The sequence below is a fragment of the Archocentrus centrarchus genome, chromosome 21 (assembly GCF_007364275.1).
Source record: "Archocentrus centrarchus isolate MPI-CPG fArcCen1 chromosome 21, fArcCen1, whole genome shotgun sequence".
In the NCBI taxonomy this organism is placed as follows: domain Eukaryota; kingdom Metazoa; phylum Chordata; class Actinopteri; order Cichliformes; family Cichlidae; genus Archocentrus; species Archocentrus centrarchus.
Genome location: NC_044366.1, coordinates 26,626,007 through 26,643,958, shown reverse-complemented (window position 1 = coordinate 26,643,958; position 17,952 = coordinate 26,626,007). Strand labels below are relative to the sequence as shown.

At 41.3% G+C, this 17,952-nt stretch overlaps 1 protein-coding gene across 1 annotated transcript in view; it reads left to right on the top strand.

The window, feature by feature from the left end:
* Window positions 1-499: 499 nt before the first annotated feature.
* Window positions 500-17,952, top strand: part of klf7b (Kruppel like factor 7b) — a 60,308-nt gene continuing 42,855 nt past the window's right edge. Inside the window, exon 1 of the mRNA XM_030758421.1 lies at window positions 500-898. Within this exon, the coding sequence (XP_030614281.1) occupies window positions 797-898 (102 nt within the window). The 5' untranslated portion in view covers window positions 500-796. The remainder of the gene's footprint in view (window positions 899-17,952) is intronic.

Genomic DNA, 17,952 nt, shown 5'->3' with positions numbered 1-17,952 from the left:
CTCATTACTCATGCTACTTTAGATGTTCAGCAGTGTCTTTGTGCAGATTCACGGGGCGCCTTACATGATTTTGTCACTGTTTCCTCGCAGCAGCGGCACTCGTGGTTTGTCTCCTCTCTGCTTGTGCAGCCTGTAATGACTGAGAGAGGAATGTCGCTGCTTTTATATAGGCCTCTAAAAATAACTTACCCCTCACTTCCATCTATGGCGGGACTGACAGCCGGCTACACCCAATAGCGTTTCTGCGCCCCTTAAAGCTCCGCCCACTCGCTCTGTTTCAGCGCCTCCTTAATTGGACGCCAGTGACATCATCAACCCTATTTACCTTATAAGGTCACGCATGAAATTGATTGACAGTTGGCTCCTCCTCTGCTTCCCTCCCCTCTCGCACCGGTCGCCTGGATTGCAGCGGGGTCCAGTCTGCTGCTGGAGGAGCAAACCTGGCAACCTGGCAGCTTTTACGGAGACCGATTGGCAATCTGGCAATGCGGAAATAGATCTGGCACCCCCAAGCCCGGATTGAGGAGAGAGGCGTGACAGAGCGAGAGGGGAGAAGACAGGATAGCGCTGACAGAGATAAAATTATCAACTCTTCTTTTTCTTTTTTTTTTTAAAGTGCTCAGGTGCGCTCATCTGCACCAACTGGGGTTTTTTTTCTTTTTCTATCATTAGTTTCTTTAATCTGTCAAGTGTGAGGAGAAGAAAGACGAAGTGTGTTTCTATCGTTTGGATTCTGGACTTCTTTGCTGACTTCTTATTTTTTTATTTTTATTTATTTATTTTTTTTGCATCGAGCATGGATGTGTTGGCGAATTACAGTATTTTCCAGGAACTCCAACTCGTCCATGACACTGGTTATTTCTCTGCGATGCCTTCCCTGGAGGAGAACTGGCAGCAGGTCAGAGACGATGCGTTTTCTCTTCTTTTCCGGGAAACTGACGGGGTTAGAAGCTGGGATGTGTGCGCTGGTTGGTGTTTTCCGTGTGTGCCTGTAGTGTTTTGCACCAGCGGAGCGCTCAGGAGCGGCAGCGAGAGCCCCGTGTAGTTGCGTCTTTTTTTTTCTCTCTCTCTCCTTTTGCTCACATGGAGCACGGCGAGGTTCGCTGACAGGAGAAAACACGCACACACGGCGAGACGGGCGAGGAGGGGGGGAGAAACAAGGAGCTTTACGCAGTAATGGCACTAATGGCTAAACAGTACACAAAAATGCGTAAAAGCACTGTAGTCATACGCACATACTATAAGCGAGCGACACCTTAAATGTCCCTTAACCACACTTTCGGCTTTATTAAACATTTAGAGGCATGACGCTATTGCTCAGTGAAATCCAAGCCTGATGATTTTTAACTTAAATCTGAGAAACATCTGGACACATCCTGATTGTACATTCAAGAAAATCCGACAACATTTATATGGATAAAGCTCTAAAAACGCAGCTGGTGAAAGTGAAAATGTCGCCTCCGTGGAGCTTTTGCTTTAAGGTCGACTTTTTGGTGATACCAGTTTTTCACATAAGGCAGCGAAAGAGGGAGATCAGCGTCGAGATTTTTATCCAACGTTTGTCGGATGAGAAGCAGATGAAGCTGTTTTACCCTTTAAAGTTAATTATTTTATTTAAATGTCACTTTAATGCTAGAATGAAACGTTTGAGTTCTGTTAAACTCTCTTATGTAGTTTAAAAATGGACTCTTTGTAACTTTCCTGGGGAATCTTGAGTTATCTGCCCTGTTGTAGGCTGTGGGGAAAATTGCAGGCTGCCACTGATGTAACTGACAGGGTCGGAGACGAAGGGAGAGTGAAGGTGAAATTTGTGTAGTTTCAGTCTGAGCTGATGGTGGAACATTTGAGTATCTGAATCCGACAGCGTGATGCTGCTTTAGTGTGGCTGATGTAATCGATAGACCAGTCTGTCAGCCAGATATGTTTGGATTAACACACACACACACACACACACACACACACACACACACACACACACACACACACACACACACACACACACACACTGGAAAACAGACAGAGAGAGAGAGAGAGGCTATGGAAAATGGACACATGCTTAATAGCAAGTGACTAGTTCTTAAATAATATATCCACATCTGCCACTGTTTGTTTGCAGATAATCCTGCTGAATTATGCATTATTCGCGTCACCCACTATAGAGCATACAGCAGACACTTGATGCGAGCCTACAGACTATTTTATAATATTTTTATTCAAATGAAAAACCTTCATTTTATTGGCATGAAACAAATAAAAATGTTTTACATGCACTGACTACATACAGCCACGTGAGTTTTGGGGTCTGTGGGTCCACCCCAAAAGATGTTTTAACACTTCCAAGTGGCAAAGCAACATAGTATACTGTATAGTTTATGTTTTATGATTTAATAACCAATTACGGGGTGGTATTTTCCCTGAAGTTTCCGCCCGTGAACTTGAGAAATGGAAGCTGTTAATTGGAAGGCACTTTTCGCCTCCTGTAAGTGTGATGAGCGTCTTTATAGGAAACTTAATGTTCAGTAAATCAGTCCATCCAAAATCCCCCGGTGGCCGCCTGCATGGCACAGTCTACTCAGACAGTGCTGGCTTGCTCTGTTTCATGCATTTGAGTAGTGCTGAACCACGATCATTCCCATGGTGCTGAATGAAGCCCAAACTGCATTTCTCCTCTATGACTGTCTTACTGACACCAATTCACGATGCCTCATCCTATTTTTAGTGCAAACAGCACACACTTCCAGCCAGAGTAACCTATTTTTTTCTGTCTGTTATACTGGTAATTGATCAAGCGTGTTGAGGAGTAAAACTAATTAGGACTAGTCTGGTGAGTTGCAGCAGTCTTTATTTCTGCTTCCTGGCCAGGCATATCTCATATAATGTAAACACACACACACACACACACACACACACACACACACACACACACACGCACAGCTTCCCCTCAGCAACAAAAGCAATAATATGTAGGTAAACAAAATAGTTGGCTATGCCACACAAGAAGAGCTGACGCTGCCCCCTGGTGAGCATTTTCCCCCCACTCTACCTGACATTTTTGTCCTTTCCATAATTTGAACAAATTAAAACTATAAACATATCAGTCACATAGAAAACATAAGTTCACTCTTCCAAATCCAAGTCCCCTGTTCTTTTAGGTGCTAATGATTGGAACCTCCTGAAGAAATGACCTCTGATTCACTGTTATTTTCTTTGCCACTGAAGTTTATGTGATGTTTTCATGCCAATTATCTCTGTCACGTGACTGAATCTCTTGTATTACATACTGAGCACATAATACCCTTAACTGTACATGCACAAGGTAATAAAGGCAATCAAGAGATTTTTCAAAGCAATTCCAACACAGGAGCTCGATGCTAAATGCAACAGAAATGTAGGCAGTTACCTCACAGTTACTATATTACTGAGCCAGCAGGCTCTTCTAATTATCTCTCTCCTGTGATTGGCTAGTTAGCTTTGGGGACTTCCTATAATCAGGACAATTGGTTAATAGTAACAAATAAATCAATCAGTAAGCTTTTTGGCAGAAATTGTCTCAAACAAGTTTAGGCTAGTCTAGCACCATTGTTACCAGACTTCATGTGGAAGTCTTTAAAAGTTGCCTTTCAAATGACCAGTTTTAATAATATGTTAATATGTACATGTTAATATTTACAGTACTAAAGTACCTTGTGATTATTGAGCAAATAGCAGCAAATTAGAGCTACTTGTTAACCTACAAAACAATTTCTTACTAATAAAAAAGGCTAACTTCACTCTTATGAAACTGATATTTTCATGCAAACAGCTTCTAAAATATTAAGATTTTATTGCTCAGCCTGTAGCTATTCAGTAGTGCAAACAACTATATGAGATTTCATATTCATCAAAGGGTACATTTTTGATCGCAAACTCAGTTTTCATTGTGGAAAACGGTGGGTGATTATGGATGGAAAGCTAAAGCTTCCAAAGAGGGAAAAAAGTGTTTTGTCAAATTTATCTGCACAAGTGGCGACGCAGTTTCAGAGAAGGGAGAAAAACAAACATTCACACACACACACACACACACACATACAGACCAGGCACACCCACATTTTTTTCCACTCTTGTTCCTTCTGTCTTCCTCTATCCCCTTATTCACTCCATCACACACACACACACACACACACACACACACACACACACACACACACACACACACACACACACACACACACACACACACACACACACACACACGCTTGGCTGGCATGCACTAATGGAAAGCTGTGGTCTGGCAGGACTCATCCCGCCACTTTCGACAGTAATTGGCCGTTTGCTGTCAGATGGACAGAACGACACACACACGCAGACACATATTCAGACAAACAACACACAGGGAAACAGGTTTGTGGGTGTCATTTATCTTCCCTGACTGTCCCTGTTCCTGGTCTTTGTTTCCTCATACAGGCCTCTTTTATCAGGCTCTTTGCATCATGGCTAAACATGTGGAAAACACACACTCTTTCACTCTCTCCTGCCTATCAGCCTTACTGCCTCTGACAGTATGAGCCCATGTTGTGTGTGTAATTGCTGCATCTTTGCAGGTTTGGGATGATGTGATGGGCTTTAGGGATTTGTGAGTGTGTGTCGAGTGGCCATGGATCAAATAGCAAATGCAGGCTCCCCAATTAGATGTAATCCATTTATTTCAAAGCAGAGCTACGCCAGAATCTGATGAATGAGAGGGGAAAATGGAGACAGTGAGAAAAGAGGGACGATAAAAGTGAACCTGAAGCAGACGCTTAGGTTTCATGTGGTCGCTGCAAATCTGCGTTTACAGTCTAATACACTATGTGGACAATCTCTGCAGGTGTCTAGCCTATTTAAAAAGTCCACCGGTGATTCCAACTGGCCGACACACGGGGCCTCTTTCTCTTCTCATCCCTTAGTTTACATGCTCCGTGTGTCCATAATTCCTTGCAGGCTGATTGATTTATTTGCTGTGGTACCAATACAGCACTCTGCTGGCCCAGCAAGCTCAGTGTCACTGAGATGCAGTGTCTCCATTAGGCCAGTCTACAACTCTGTATCTTTCTGCCAGTATTGTGCCTACGTCGGTGTAGATTTAACCAAAGATCACAGCTCTGTCCAATCTCTGGGTAAGACATGGAGAAAAGATCAGAAATCAAACTATAATACAATTCAAAAGCAGTGATTAGCACTACTTGGAAATGTATTAGAACCAAGCAGGCTCTAAAACATCTCTTGCAGCGTATTTTATCACCACTCTTCTCATCTACTCAGTAACCTGTTAACCTACTGCATGGACCGTTACATGAATCCTTTTTTTCTCCCTGTCTCTTTCTCACTCCATTTTTGTCTCTCTGTCTGCCCATGGCTTGGGGCAGGCCCAGGGAAGTTTGACAAGATAATGAATTGCCATGCATGCTGCAGTTTTTCACATTTCACAGCCCAGTAACTCTGTATGTAGCGATGGAGAAAAGAATGGAGGGGACGCAGGGGCAGCGAGACACGGGGTGGAGGAAAGGATGAGAGAGACACCAGAAGACACAATAGAGGAGATAAAGTGAATAAACATCGATGAAAGTTAGTCAGGAAAGAGAAGATGTTTGTCCATCCCATTTCTGCTCCATCTTCTCTTTGTCTATGTCACTTCCAGGCATATATTAACACACACACACACACACACACACACAGAGTTATGTAATTGTATGTGGAGCACAGCTGCTTCCTCACAGTCGCAAAAAGAAAAGGATGAGTGAGAAAAAAAAACAAAGGAATGAAGAGAAAAAGGAAGAGACAACAGAAAAATGAGAGACCAACACAGAAAGATGAAGAAATGAAGAAGAACAGGAATTTAGCTGTGGTTTATATAATGCCTGATCCAAATGTCAGAAAATATATGCCAGTATTTAGCAAACTGTGTCTGCTTGAACGATGGTCACATTAATCAGTTCATCTACAAACAATGACAGAAATGAATCATTCCTAGTAAGAAATTGCAGCATGTTGGTGAGCGCTTTTTGGTTACTTTTATTATTTAAAATCTTTTTTAGCTCTTTCTCTCTTTTTAGGCTATGCTTACTTATCAACACATCTGCAGCTGGCAGTATCGTTGGTGTTCATCCAGCATCTTCAGTCAAGGGGGAAATATCATACAGGTTGAATTCGACATAATGACTTTGGTGATTCTGTGGCTTTCCATACAGCATCACCAGTAGGTAGAATTGCGCACTCGTCTGCTTTCAGTGACCTTTAAGTGCTCTGTCTGCAGACCAGAATTGTTCTGTGATGGAAGGTTGTATTACTGGAACTTAAACACAAAGCAGGTGTGACTTGCGTGATATATAAACTCGACTGCTCCAGCTGAACTGTGTTAGTGCCTCCATCGATTTGCATAAAAATGTTTTCTCTTGTTTTTCGACGCCTCCGCTGATGTTGTAGCTGTCAGAAATATTCCACATCTGCATTTTGAGACTGCAGCTACAATTTTTATAAGCGCCAAACTTTATCTTGCATATCCAAGTATTTGCCATGCCCAGGCTGATTGGCAGAAGTCCTGTTTGTCTTCATTTGTCAGCCTGGTGACGCGTCTAGGCTGACCTACCTTTCGCCCACTGCATGCTGGGACAGACTGCTGGTGTATTTATGGCACAGCAGTTGTTTCCGTTTGCGTAGGTATTTGGCTATGCATATGGGGTTGTGTGTAATCCTGCAAAAAAACCCCCAAAAACAACAAAAAAAACAACAGCACGTAGCTCAGCTTGGATGATGCTGTGCGTTGGTCGAATGCTGGGCCAGAACTGGGAAGGGAGCGACAGCGGAGTTCACCACAAACGGAAGAAACAACAAATGAACGATCCAAAAATGCAGCATGTGAAGCACAGATGGTTGGTCTCTCATTTTTCATTGTTTTTAACACTTGGTTTCACTTCAGCTCTTCTCCTCAGCTGGCTGAAGGACCAACACCAGCACAAGCAAGAGTAGCCTACAAGGCCAGTTGTTTATGACACTGCCCCGTGACAGTAAACAGCTACAAGATGTAGAAGATCTTCTGAAAAGCTGTCTGTAGGGCCACCACAGAACCATGTTTCCCCCATACAGCCAGCTGTGGAAGCGAAGAGTGAGCTTTACAGAAACTGGATAGATGGAGGGCTAAAATGTAAAATTTTAAAATGCACGATTGAGAGGAACTATTCGCTGCTGCAAAATTCCAACATAGTCTCAATTAGGAAGTACTTTCTGATATTACAATCCAGTGACGACCACAAATCAGAGAAGCATTTGAAGCTGTAACAGCAAACAGAAGCTTTCAGACACACTTCTTACAGTGTGGAAGCTGGTGCCAATTTTCTCTTCAATATGAGCTGCTCTAATCACTGCATTCATTCACGCTCTTTTTTTATCGTGCTCCAAACACACACACAGTTATTGTCTTTTCCTCATAATTTCAAATCACTCGAGTCAAACACACACACACGCACGCACGCACACACACACACACACACACACACACACACACACACACACACACACACACTTGCCTGGGAACCCATAATTCAGTAAGTGAATAAGGCATTCAGTCTACGGTGGCAGAGATTAGATAAGAAAGTGAGCAGTCAGACTGCCGCGGCAGGAAAGCAGAACAAATGAACTGCGCTCGTGATGGAGAGAGCTTATACTGTGAAAGCCATAGCCCTGATCTTTCAAGATGAGTGGTTTTCTATGGAGGGCAACTCTCCAGCGGTATTCACCATGGAGCGCGATTACTACAGTTTACAAGGAGATTTACCCATTCATATCTTCATGCTTCAAGCACGCAGTGGGTATCTGCTATTGTGTAGTGAATCATCCTATTATATGTCATATGTTGCATTTATATTGATTCCCCACCTTTTTCTCTGGTATTTTAGGACACGCTCTTGTTTGCAGCACCTTCGGATCTGAAGAGCTATCACTGTCATGTGGCTGTGGTGGACAGAGCACTGGAAGCATTGGGAGACTGCTAGCCTAGCTCAGACTGAGGAGAGAAAAACACCGCATAGCTGTATATTAGTCAGAAGGATGGTTCACTCAGATAAACAGAAATCTGTTCTTGGTAAAATGCTAAGTCAAGAACTCACTTTGCAGCATTAGAAGGTCTATGATGGCACTCCTGGGAATAGTCTGCAATTTGTAACCATTTCAATTTTATATAACTATTCCATTAAAAAAGCCAGAAGCTAATGATCCAGAAAAGCTCCACTGCTGATGTTGTGTCTGTTAGTGAATGGGAGGTTTCCATAGCCCTCTGTGAGAATTTCTTGTGTGAATTGAGAACTTGCAGCTGCCATCTTTCAATGTAGAACTGATTTAATAATGAATTATAGCTTGATGGGAGACTGTTAACAGACTTGCATTAAACCTAACGCAGGTTTGTTTGAACTCGACGCCTGAAAACTTTATGACACCAGCCTCAGAGCAGTTTTTTTTTTTTATATCAAAACTATGTCAGTTTATTTGAAAACGTTAAAAATAGTTGTTTGTGTTGGATGCTTAAATGGATTACAGGATACAGGGTACAGTGATCATTATAGTTTCTAATAACTTTAATAACATTTGGGTGGAGCTTGCAGACAACTTGTATTTGGGAAGTTTATTTCAAAACAGAAAGCCCAAGAGTGTTTGACTTCATACGTTTTTATTAAGGGAAGTCTTCATGGTGATCACAGGCTAAGCTGTGCTGAGACACAGACAGACACACACACACACACACACACACACATACAGACAGGTGTGTTGTGTTGTGTTGTGTATGTGTTTGTGTCTCCACATCCTGCTGAGCTAGTGTTTGCAGACCAATTGGCTCAGGGATAAAGACTTGTGACCTGGCATCCATCCAGACCTCTTATTCTCTACTCAACCATCTCTCTCTCGCTCCCTTTCTCTCTCTGCCCCCCCACCCCCCTTACTGCCCCCTGTTCTCTCCCAGACGCCTCTTTTGTTTATGCACATTTTGAATTTGCACATTTAAAATGGAAACACAAATGTTAGGAATTTGAGGAAATGCCTCACTCCAGCAGAAGTGTTTTTTTCCCCTGGACTGAGGTGGAAAAATTGATAAAATGGTCATATAGAGGCAGACAGAAACATATTTCCAAATAAACAATGGCACTGTAGGACCTGCTTCCTCTTCCCTTTTGTTCTTCTTTTTTTTTCTCATTTATTACCACAAAAGTAGAACATTATCCGAAATCCCAAAAAGGGCAGCTAATGAAAACATTTGGCCAGAGGAAGCAAAATATGTTTCATGAAAGCAGCACTGAAATGTCATGATGTACCAGAAGTGCAGCTGCGGCTCTTTTATAATGTGATTTTCTAGCTAATAAATACACAATGTTTCACAATTTGCTTTTGACAATTTGACACCTTTTTTTTTTTTTTATGCACATTTGTTTAGCTGCACACAGTCTTCACTTCTCTTTAGTTTTTAGCCACTGCATGTAAGCACCCAGCCACACACTCACACTCACATGCAGTGAGTGTGTGTTTGGGTGTGTTTGGGCAATGACATCATTCGTAGTGTGCAGAGGATGTTGACAGTGGCTGAGGAAATGAGTGTATGTGTGTGCTGGCTTGCCAAGGCCAGCAGTTGGCAGTACACCATCCAGGACAGGCTTATAAATGTTTGCCGCTGATTTCACAAAGATTTTTTTTAAATGGTTTGTAGAGTTACACCAAACTCTAGGTTTCACATGCACCAACATGTTTTCATTAAATGGGGACTCTTATACTCTGAGGTGACAAAAATTTCAATTCATGAAGTCATGAAAGAAAATGTATTCGTTTATTGAAAGCCAACTTTGAAGGCAAAATCAATCACATCTTAGACCCATTTTTGCCTTCAGAACTGCCCTAATCCTTCATGGCACTAGTTCAACAAGATGCTGGAAACATTCCTCAGAGATTTTGGTCCATGCTGACATGATAGCATCACACAGCTACTGCACATTTATCAGGTTCACATCCATCATGCAAATCTCCCGTTCCACCATACCCCAAAGGTGCTTCACTGGATTGGCATTTGGTGACTGTGGAGCCTATTTGAGTACAGTGAACTCATTGTCATTTTCAGGAAACCCATTTGAGATGATTTGAGTTTGGTGACATGGTGTGTTATCCTGCTAAAAGCAGCCATCAGAAGATGGGTACTCTGTGATCACACAGAGATGACCATGTCCATCTCTGTGATCACACAGAGATGGACATGGTCAGCAACATACTCGGTTAGGCTGTGGTGTATAAATGAGGCTCACTTTGGGCCCAAAATGTGCCAAGAAAATATCCCCTTCGCTTACACCAACACTAACCTGAACCACTGATACAAAGCAGGATCGATCCATGCTTTCATGTTGCTTGCTCCAAATTCTGACCCTCCATCTGAATCTTGCAGCAAAAATCAGGACTCATCAGGGTCTATTGTCCAGTTTTGGTGAGCTCATAAGAACTGTAGCCTCAGTTTCCTGTTCTTAGCTGATGGGATTGGCACCCGGTGTGATCTTCTGCTGCTGCAGTCCATCTGCTTCAAAGTCCGATGTGTTGTGCATTAAGAGATGCTCTTCTGCGTACTTTGGTTGTCACGAGTGGTTATTTGAGTTGCTGTTGCCTTCCTATCAGCTCAAAGCAGTCCGGCCATTCTCTTCTGACCTCTGGCATCAACAATTTTTGCCCAGAGAACTGCTGCTCACTGGATATTTTCTCTTTTTTCTCTTTAAACCCTAAAGATGGTTGTGTGGGAAAATCCCAGGAGATCGGCAGTTTCTGAAATACTCAGACCAGCCTGTCTGACACCAACAACAATGACCTTCTTCAGCAGGTTGTCTTGTCGACATGCCTAAATGCCATGTGATTGGCTGATTAGATATTTGCATTAATGAGCAGTTGAACAGGTGTACCTAATAAAGTCATGAGTGTAGTTTAGCTTGAATATAATTTATCCTGATTTATATTAAATTAATTATATTCTGTCACAGTTACTCAAAGGATCATCAAAGAGAGCCATTTGGATCCGGCTCTGAATATGTGTACTCCGTCAAGGTGAATCATTTCATCTGGCACTGAGGCAGGAAACAGCTGGAACCATGGAAGAGTAATAACAACAGAAAAAGAAGAAAGAAGAGGGCAGAGTCTTTTTTTTTACATAGACACCACGAATTGTTATTGTCCCATGGCAGCATAATTACCTCCGCCAAGGAGGTTATGTTTTTGGTAGCATTTGCGTGCGTGCGTGTCATTCTGTCTGTAAACACAATAGCTCGAAAAATTTTAAATGAATTCTGATAAAACTTTGTAGGAGTGCAGAGTGGGGTCATGTCAACAATCTATTAAAATTCAGCTTGCAGCCATCAAGGTCTTCAAGGTCAACTTCATGATTTATTTGTCAAAAACTGACAAAAAGCCTTAAAACTTAGAAACTATGATTCTTACAAGAGTGGTGCATATTGTCAACATATAGAAAGTACCATATAAAGAGTTAAAATATTATGTCACATTTAACCTCTGACCTCTCCTTCAAGGTCAAATAACGTCAAACTTTCATAAAATATCTGCTTAAAATTCTACTGCCTTAGTTTCTATTGGCAACATTTAGGAAATGATGCTGGCATATGGGGATGCAAAATTAATTATAGTTTGCATCCAAATAGCATGTCACATTTGACCTTTGACCTCACTTTTACATTACACATCTGCCTTTCTTTCAAGTTGACCCCAAAATGTTTCCTATCTTTAAAGAAAGTTTTGTCAGGAGAAACAGAATGAGCCGGCTGGTTAGACAGAAATACACTGCAGTATAATATTATGTAATAAGCTCAAGTTATTCATGTCCAGTTATTTACAGATCAGTGCCTATTATCATTACCGGCTCCTACATGTTTGTGTAATCAAAGTAAACATCTGTCATGCGGCTCTTATCTGATTTTTACTGCACTACAAACTTCTTAAAGTACTTTAAAAAGAACAAAGAAAACAAAATGAACATATACAAAATACAACACTGTTCCCTTAAAACTAAATACTGCCCAGAGAGTGAACTGCCTTGGTGGAAATGTGCTTCTTCCAAATCCCACCTAAACCAGTGTGTTGGCATGACTACACATTAGTGTCAATTTATGGACCACATTTACACTTGTTTGCTTCTTTTCACATGTGGACAGCTGAGATCATTTACACCTGTGTCTATCACGTGTCTTTACGGTGCCCAGCTGACCACTTGTGTTCAGATGTCCTCACTGTCTTTGTCACTTCTGCTGGAAGGTCAAAGGGCACCATGCACAGTTACGTTGTGTCACCAGTCAAGCTCAGGGAAGGATCAGCGAAGAAAAAAATGAGACTAATGCACAGGTTCTTCCAACTATTGATATTTGTCAGTATTGCAACAACGATTTTCCAGCCATCTCCTTGTTGGGGATTCTCCAGAACACATTAGAGTCCCCACTACAAAAGATTGTGGACAAGTGAGTCATACACCATCGCTGACTGGTTGAGTCATCTGATCACAATGCACCACATGGTTGTTTATGCTCATATTTAGAGCTGTTGAATGGGATTAAAACCAAGTGTAAGCAGGGTCATAATGGCATTAGATTCAGTTGGATACATTGTTTTGAGTAATTGGTTACAGTAAATCAAGTCACAGATATTCATAGAAGGAGGCAATAACAGACTGAAGATTGAAACGAGTTGACAGTATTGTCTAAAATCAGGCAACAATTTTACAAGTGATAAACAACCTGTTTGCTGCATAAGACTGGTGGCTGTATTATGATTTTCACTATAATGATATTGATAATATATTCATAATACAGTACCAGTCAAAAGTTTGGACACACTCACCCATTCGTATGAATACACCACATTTACAGCAGGGCAAATGTTTGTACAAAGTAGCATAAACAGTATTTGGACACAACCTGAACAGAACTGTTAGTTAGATAACAGTTAAAACATGTCTGTATGAAACCTGCTCTGCCGAAGAGTTTCATTAGTGATGTCAGGCCATAATAAAATATACCAACACAGCCTTTCGTGTGTGCGTGCGTGCGTGTGTGTGTGTGTGTAGGTATGACTGCGATGTCTGTGAGACCGAGACAGAGTTGAAGTGGGGACGGACTGTGCTACTGTCTTAGTGCGCCTTTATGCATGCATGATTGGTGTGTGAGTGAGTGCGCAGAGCGGGACAGTAAATGGGTCAGAAGCAGCGGAGGAGGATGACCTTGGGAATTTGTCTTGTTTTTCTTCACCACTGTACTCTTTGTCTTGGGTTAGGCGTGGTGGGGGTGGAGGGATATGGTGGGAGGTAAGACAACTCAGAAACAATAGATGCACCAGCGCTACACAAATCTGAATCCGTTGACAGAACTGTTCCCACAAAGATGGAAACACACTAACTGTGTAGAATGTCACTTTATGTTGTAGCATTAAGATTTCACTTCACTTAGTTTCACAAATTTAAGACAGGGGTTTCACATCTTATGCTGCCAGCAGTCTGATTGCATTGCTGTGAAGGTAACCACATTCGTCTTCTTCCTCTACCTGCTTTGACTTCAAATTACAGCTTTTTTTTTTTTTTCCAAACTTGGTGAAAAAGGAAAACTATGAATACATAATTTCATTTTCACTTTAAAATAGCTGTGTTGGCTTCTTTCATGTTTCCACCTCTCCTCATTGGCTGAATCGTTGGATATCAAACGAACATGAGCAAAAATCCAGAGCCATCAAAGAAAAATGTCCGAGTCACTGATTGATCCCCTTTTTGTCATTACCTGCAGCATCTGGATGATGTTCTGAGTGAGAATGTTTTAGTTTGGGACTAAAATATAACTGACTGGCTCATTTGATAAAATGTAACAGAGTTTTCCTACCATAGATTCCATATAAAAGATGAACATATCCTCAGTGATGTTAGCCCAATTGTTTGTGAACTTTGTGTTTTATCAGCTTGGCAAATAAGTTTGTGAGCATTTGCAGACAAGTTGGCATCTTGTCTTGTTCCATACAAAGGAGGTACAGCACTCTGTACCTCTTTACAACTAATTTCACAAATAGACATTTTTCTCCAGCAACTGGTGGTTGCCAGGGTGGAGGGTCAGTGACCAGTTGCTAGGCCTGCATGAATGTGGCTTTAGCAATTGATTTAACAACATCTGTCAGCAACCTCTAGCAACTGTTCCCTCATGAGTGGTGTGTACCAGGGGGTTGCAGACCAGTCTCTAGGCCTGCGATACTAAAACCTAAATCTCCATATGTTATCCTATATTACAGGTAAATCTATTCATAACAGTGTATGAGCAGCACCATTTTTCAATTTTGGTTAAAAATAGCAGGCTTTTTAATCGGGCCAGCTGTGCTGCTTTAAGTGGACAAATGGTTGTGTTGTCTGGTGAAACACTGCAATGCTTGCTATAAGGGGATATGTGGGTCGCCAGCTATTTTAATCCACAATGTTGCCAGGAATACCTGGGGGAATAGACAAGTGCTGCAGTGTGTGTGTGTGTGTGTGTGTGTGTGAATACATGTGTGCCCAATCCATATATACATGTACATGGACAGGGACAAGGACAGAGCAGAGAGAGGCAATTTATGTCTGAGTAAGGGTGTGGAATTAGAGGAAAGTGTGTTGATTTGTTAATCTGAAAATAAATGAGGGTTCAGGCATTTTGTAAAAGCACACAGAAAAGTAATAAATGGTTAAGCCTGTTCTCTCCATTAATATTTGACTGCAGTTCTTCCTACTTTTAACTAATGGCTTAAAATTCCAGTGTGACTCTGAACTAACAGTAGAGGAGTTGTTACTAACATGCCTCACCTGTTTGTTTGGTTTATTTATTTGTTAATTTGTTAAAGTAGTACTGTATGATACTAACTAACCAGGTCCCCATCTGGAGCACTGACACCACAGAGCAATGCCTTTTTTCTGGCTTACTGAAGTGCATGTATACTGAAAAAGTAGCAGGGGTAAGGATTCGATTTGTTTGTTTTCACTATTTTATGTTTTTATAAACTTTTTGGTTCTGGGCTGTCGGTTTGATTAACCAATGGAAAAGGCCACACTGAACAATGAAAACCAAAATTTTTATCCTTTTATATATAGAATCAGTCCTACATAAAATGACTGAGTTGTTCACGGTATATATGGTGTCAATCAAATCACCTGTGTCGAACAGTAGGTCTGCTATAAAGGGTTATCGAGAAAATAGGGTGGAGAAAAAATTATAACCTAAGATGCATTTTCAGATTCATACGTGACCTCTGTTTCAGATCCATCCAGATGAAAGGAAATTAACTCTGATCCCAACTGAAGACATGATGTGTGTGTATGTGTGTTTGAGGGGAAAAGGGAAGACATCTGAGTTACTCAGGGATGAACTGCAGGACACAGGAAACAGAGACTGTTTCTCTTTTACCCTGAAGACTTTGTAATATGGAGAGGATTTCATCAGCCTGGTCTTCAAACCACACACACACACACACACACACACACACACACACACACACACACACACACACACACACACACACACAGAAAGGCATGTATGAGTCATGTGTACACCAGCCTGGCTTTTCAAGCAAGGCCAATGAGATCAGTGACTACCTCAATATACAAAAAAATCCTCTGGATGTTAAAAAAAAAAAAAAAAAAAAAAGGAGAGAGAGAGAGAGAGAGAAACAGACCCCAGTGAAGAAAAAAGTGTGATGACAATAGCAGCTTCCCTGGAGTCATAAATGCACACACACACACACACACACTCTCACACAAACACACACACACACTTTCCGATGACTTTCTAGTGACTAAAAACTGTTTACAACATAAACTCTCATCTAACATTAAACCTATATTAATAACTTTTATTATTAAAGTAGCTAATGTAACGCTATGTAAGGGAGAGAAACATGGGATCGGTGCATTATGGATAGTCTATGTCAGATATATATTTTATCACCATTAAATGCTAAAACAGAAGTCTTTTTTTCTTTACTGTTTACTTTTAATCGCTGAATCACGTCTGTGTTGAAAGACAGATTCCACTGAGTGAACTCCAAACAATCAAACAGTCTAATGGGCGCTGAACCATAAAACTGTCAATCTATTATTCAGAACTTCAGCACTACATACAGTTATGTATGTAACGTATTTATTATAACATGGCAGTATAAATAAAAAGATGAGTTTCCTCCTTGGCTGAATTTACATGGGCACAACTGTAGCAGAGATGCAAGTATTGTAGCATTAAGAAGCTTCTTCATGCACCCAGGATGGGATTTCATTTATTTTAAGTGTTTTGATCCTGTTGGTACTAATATCAGTGCCTAAAATAAACCTTCTTATACATAGTAGGTGAATGCAGAGGAGTGATACAGAGAAATAAAAGATGAGTGAAGAACCCTAACAAATCCCTGTGGGCACAAGGCTTCCCTGAATAGTTTGTGAAAACAATGTGAGTCATATATCTCAGAGGAACTCACCACCTGTGTTCTCCACACCCATCATTAAAACACTTAATATGGAGGTGGTGTTTATGACACTAAATGATGTTTCGTTTTATTTGACACCCATTACAATACAGACTGAAACAGTCAAGTTACTACCAATAAAAACAAAGCAAACACACTGTGTGTCTCAGTGTGGTGAGTAGTGTTTGCGCTGCTGTTGCAGCACTTTAGTGATTTTTGGTTAATTTATGTGTTCTGGGACGAGATTCTGATCAAATCTGTTTGGAGCGTCTTGAAGTCATAACAGCATCATAAATGATTCAGTGTGATAAGATGTATTGTTTTTGAAGCTTGTGGTGCCTTTAAACTATCCAGTCTGCCACGATGTGTTTTAGAAGAGCAGTTTCTGCTGTGATATAGCAAAACAACACAATGTGATTCAAACACACGCTCAGTTTAGGAAATTGTCTGACATTAGTGATTACATATTGAGGTTCAGACCAACTCAGTAACTAATCCTGATAATCTACGGACTCCTTTTGATATATTTACATTTGTTGATTGCAGACAATGAAATGAAACAAGCGGAACATAAAGGAAGGGATCAGCTGCTGTTGCGTCTTAATGGATTGACCCTTTCTGTGTGTGTGTGTGTGTGTGTGTGTGTGATGGGGTGGAGGAGGGATGATGTAGGGGATGAGGTCATAGTGTAGTGTGAGCATGCGTGACTCTTTGTGTGTGTGAAATAAAGGCTGCTGAAAGTGAATGTGTGTGTGTGTGTGTGTGTGTGTGTGTGTGTGTGTGTGTGTGTGTGTGTATAACTGATGACTTAATTCGTTATGCATTTATGTATAATCAGTGTTAGGTGCGTGCGTGCGTGCGTGCGTGCGTGCGTGCGAGGGTGCGAGGGTGCGTGTGTGTGTGTGTTTGTGTGTGTTTACCACAAACAAAGAACAACAAAGAGAATTTTCCAGTCTTATTGCAGCAGTTTTGGACAGTGAAGTCATAACTTACATCTTTATTTCATAAAGAAAAACTCAGACTTTTTTTTGGTGGAATTTAAATTTTGTACCCATGGCCATGTCAGATGGGGTACAGCACACTCTGAGCCTGGCTTCTCACAAAAACTGGAAGCATAATGATTCTCCCTTCATTAATACATTACATTACCTATCCCCCTCCATAAGGCTGGCATCACCTAAGGTGAGGTTAATCCAATAAAATATTATTCGCTGTAAAATACGTGGATGTTGAGAGCACATCAGGTCATGCATGAATAAAGACATGCCAGGCACATAACTGCTGCAGACTCGAACCTTTTCTGAAGGCAAAGCACACGATCGGCTGGATAATGTTCTGTCTCTCACTAGATTTCCAGCTGTTCACAGTGAATGTGCAGACAGCAGCGGGGAGAAGTGGAAACAGCAGTATTCACTGTACTACAGTGTTGTGTGTCCAGATTTGGTGCAGATTGTTGACGTC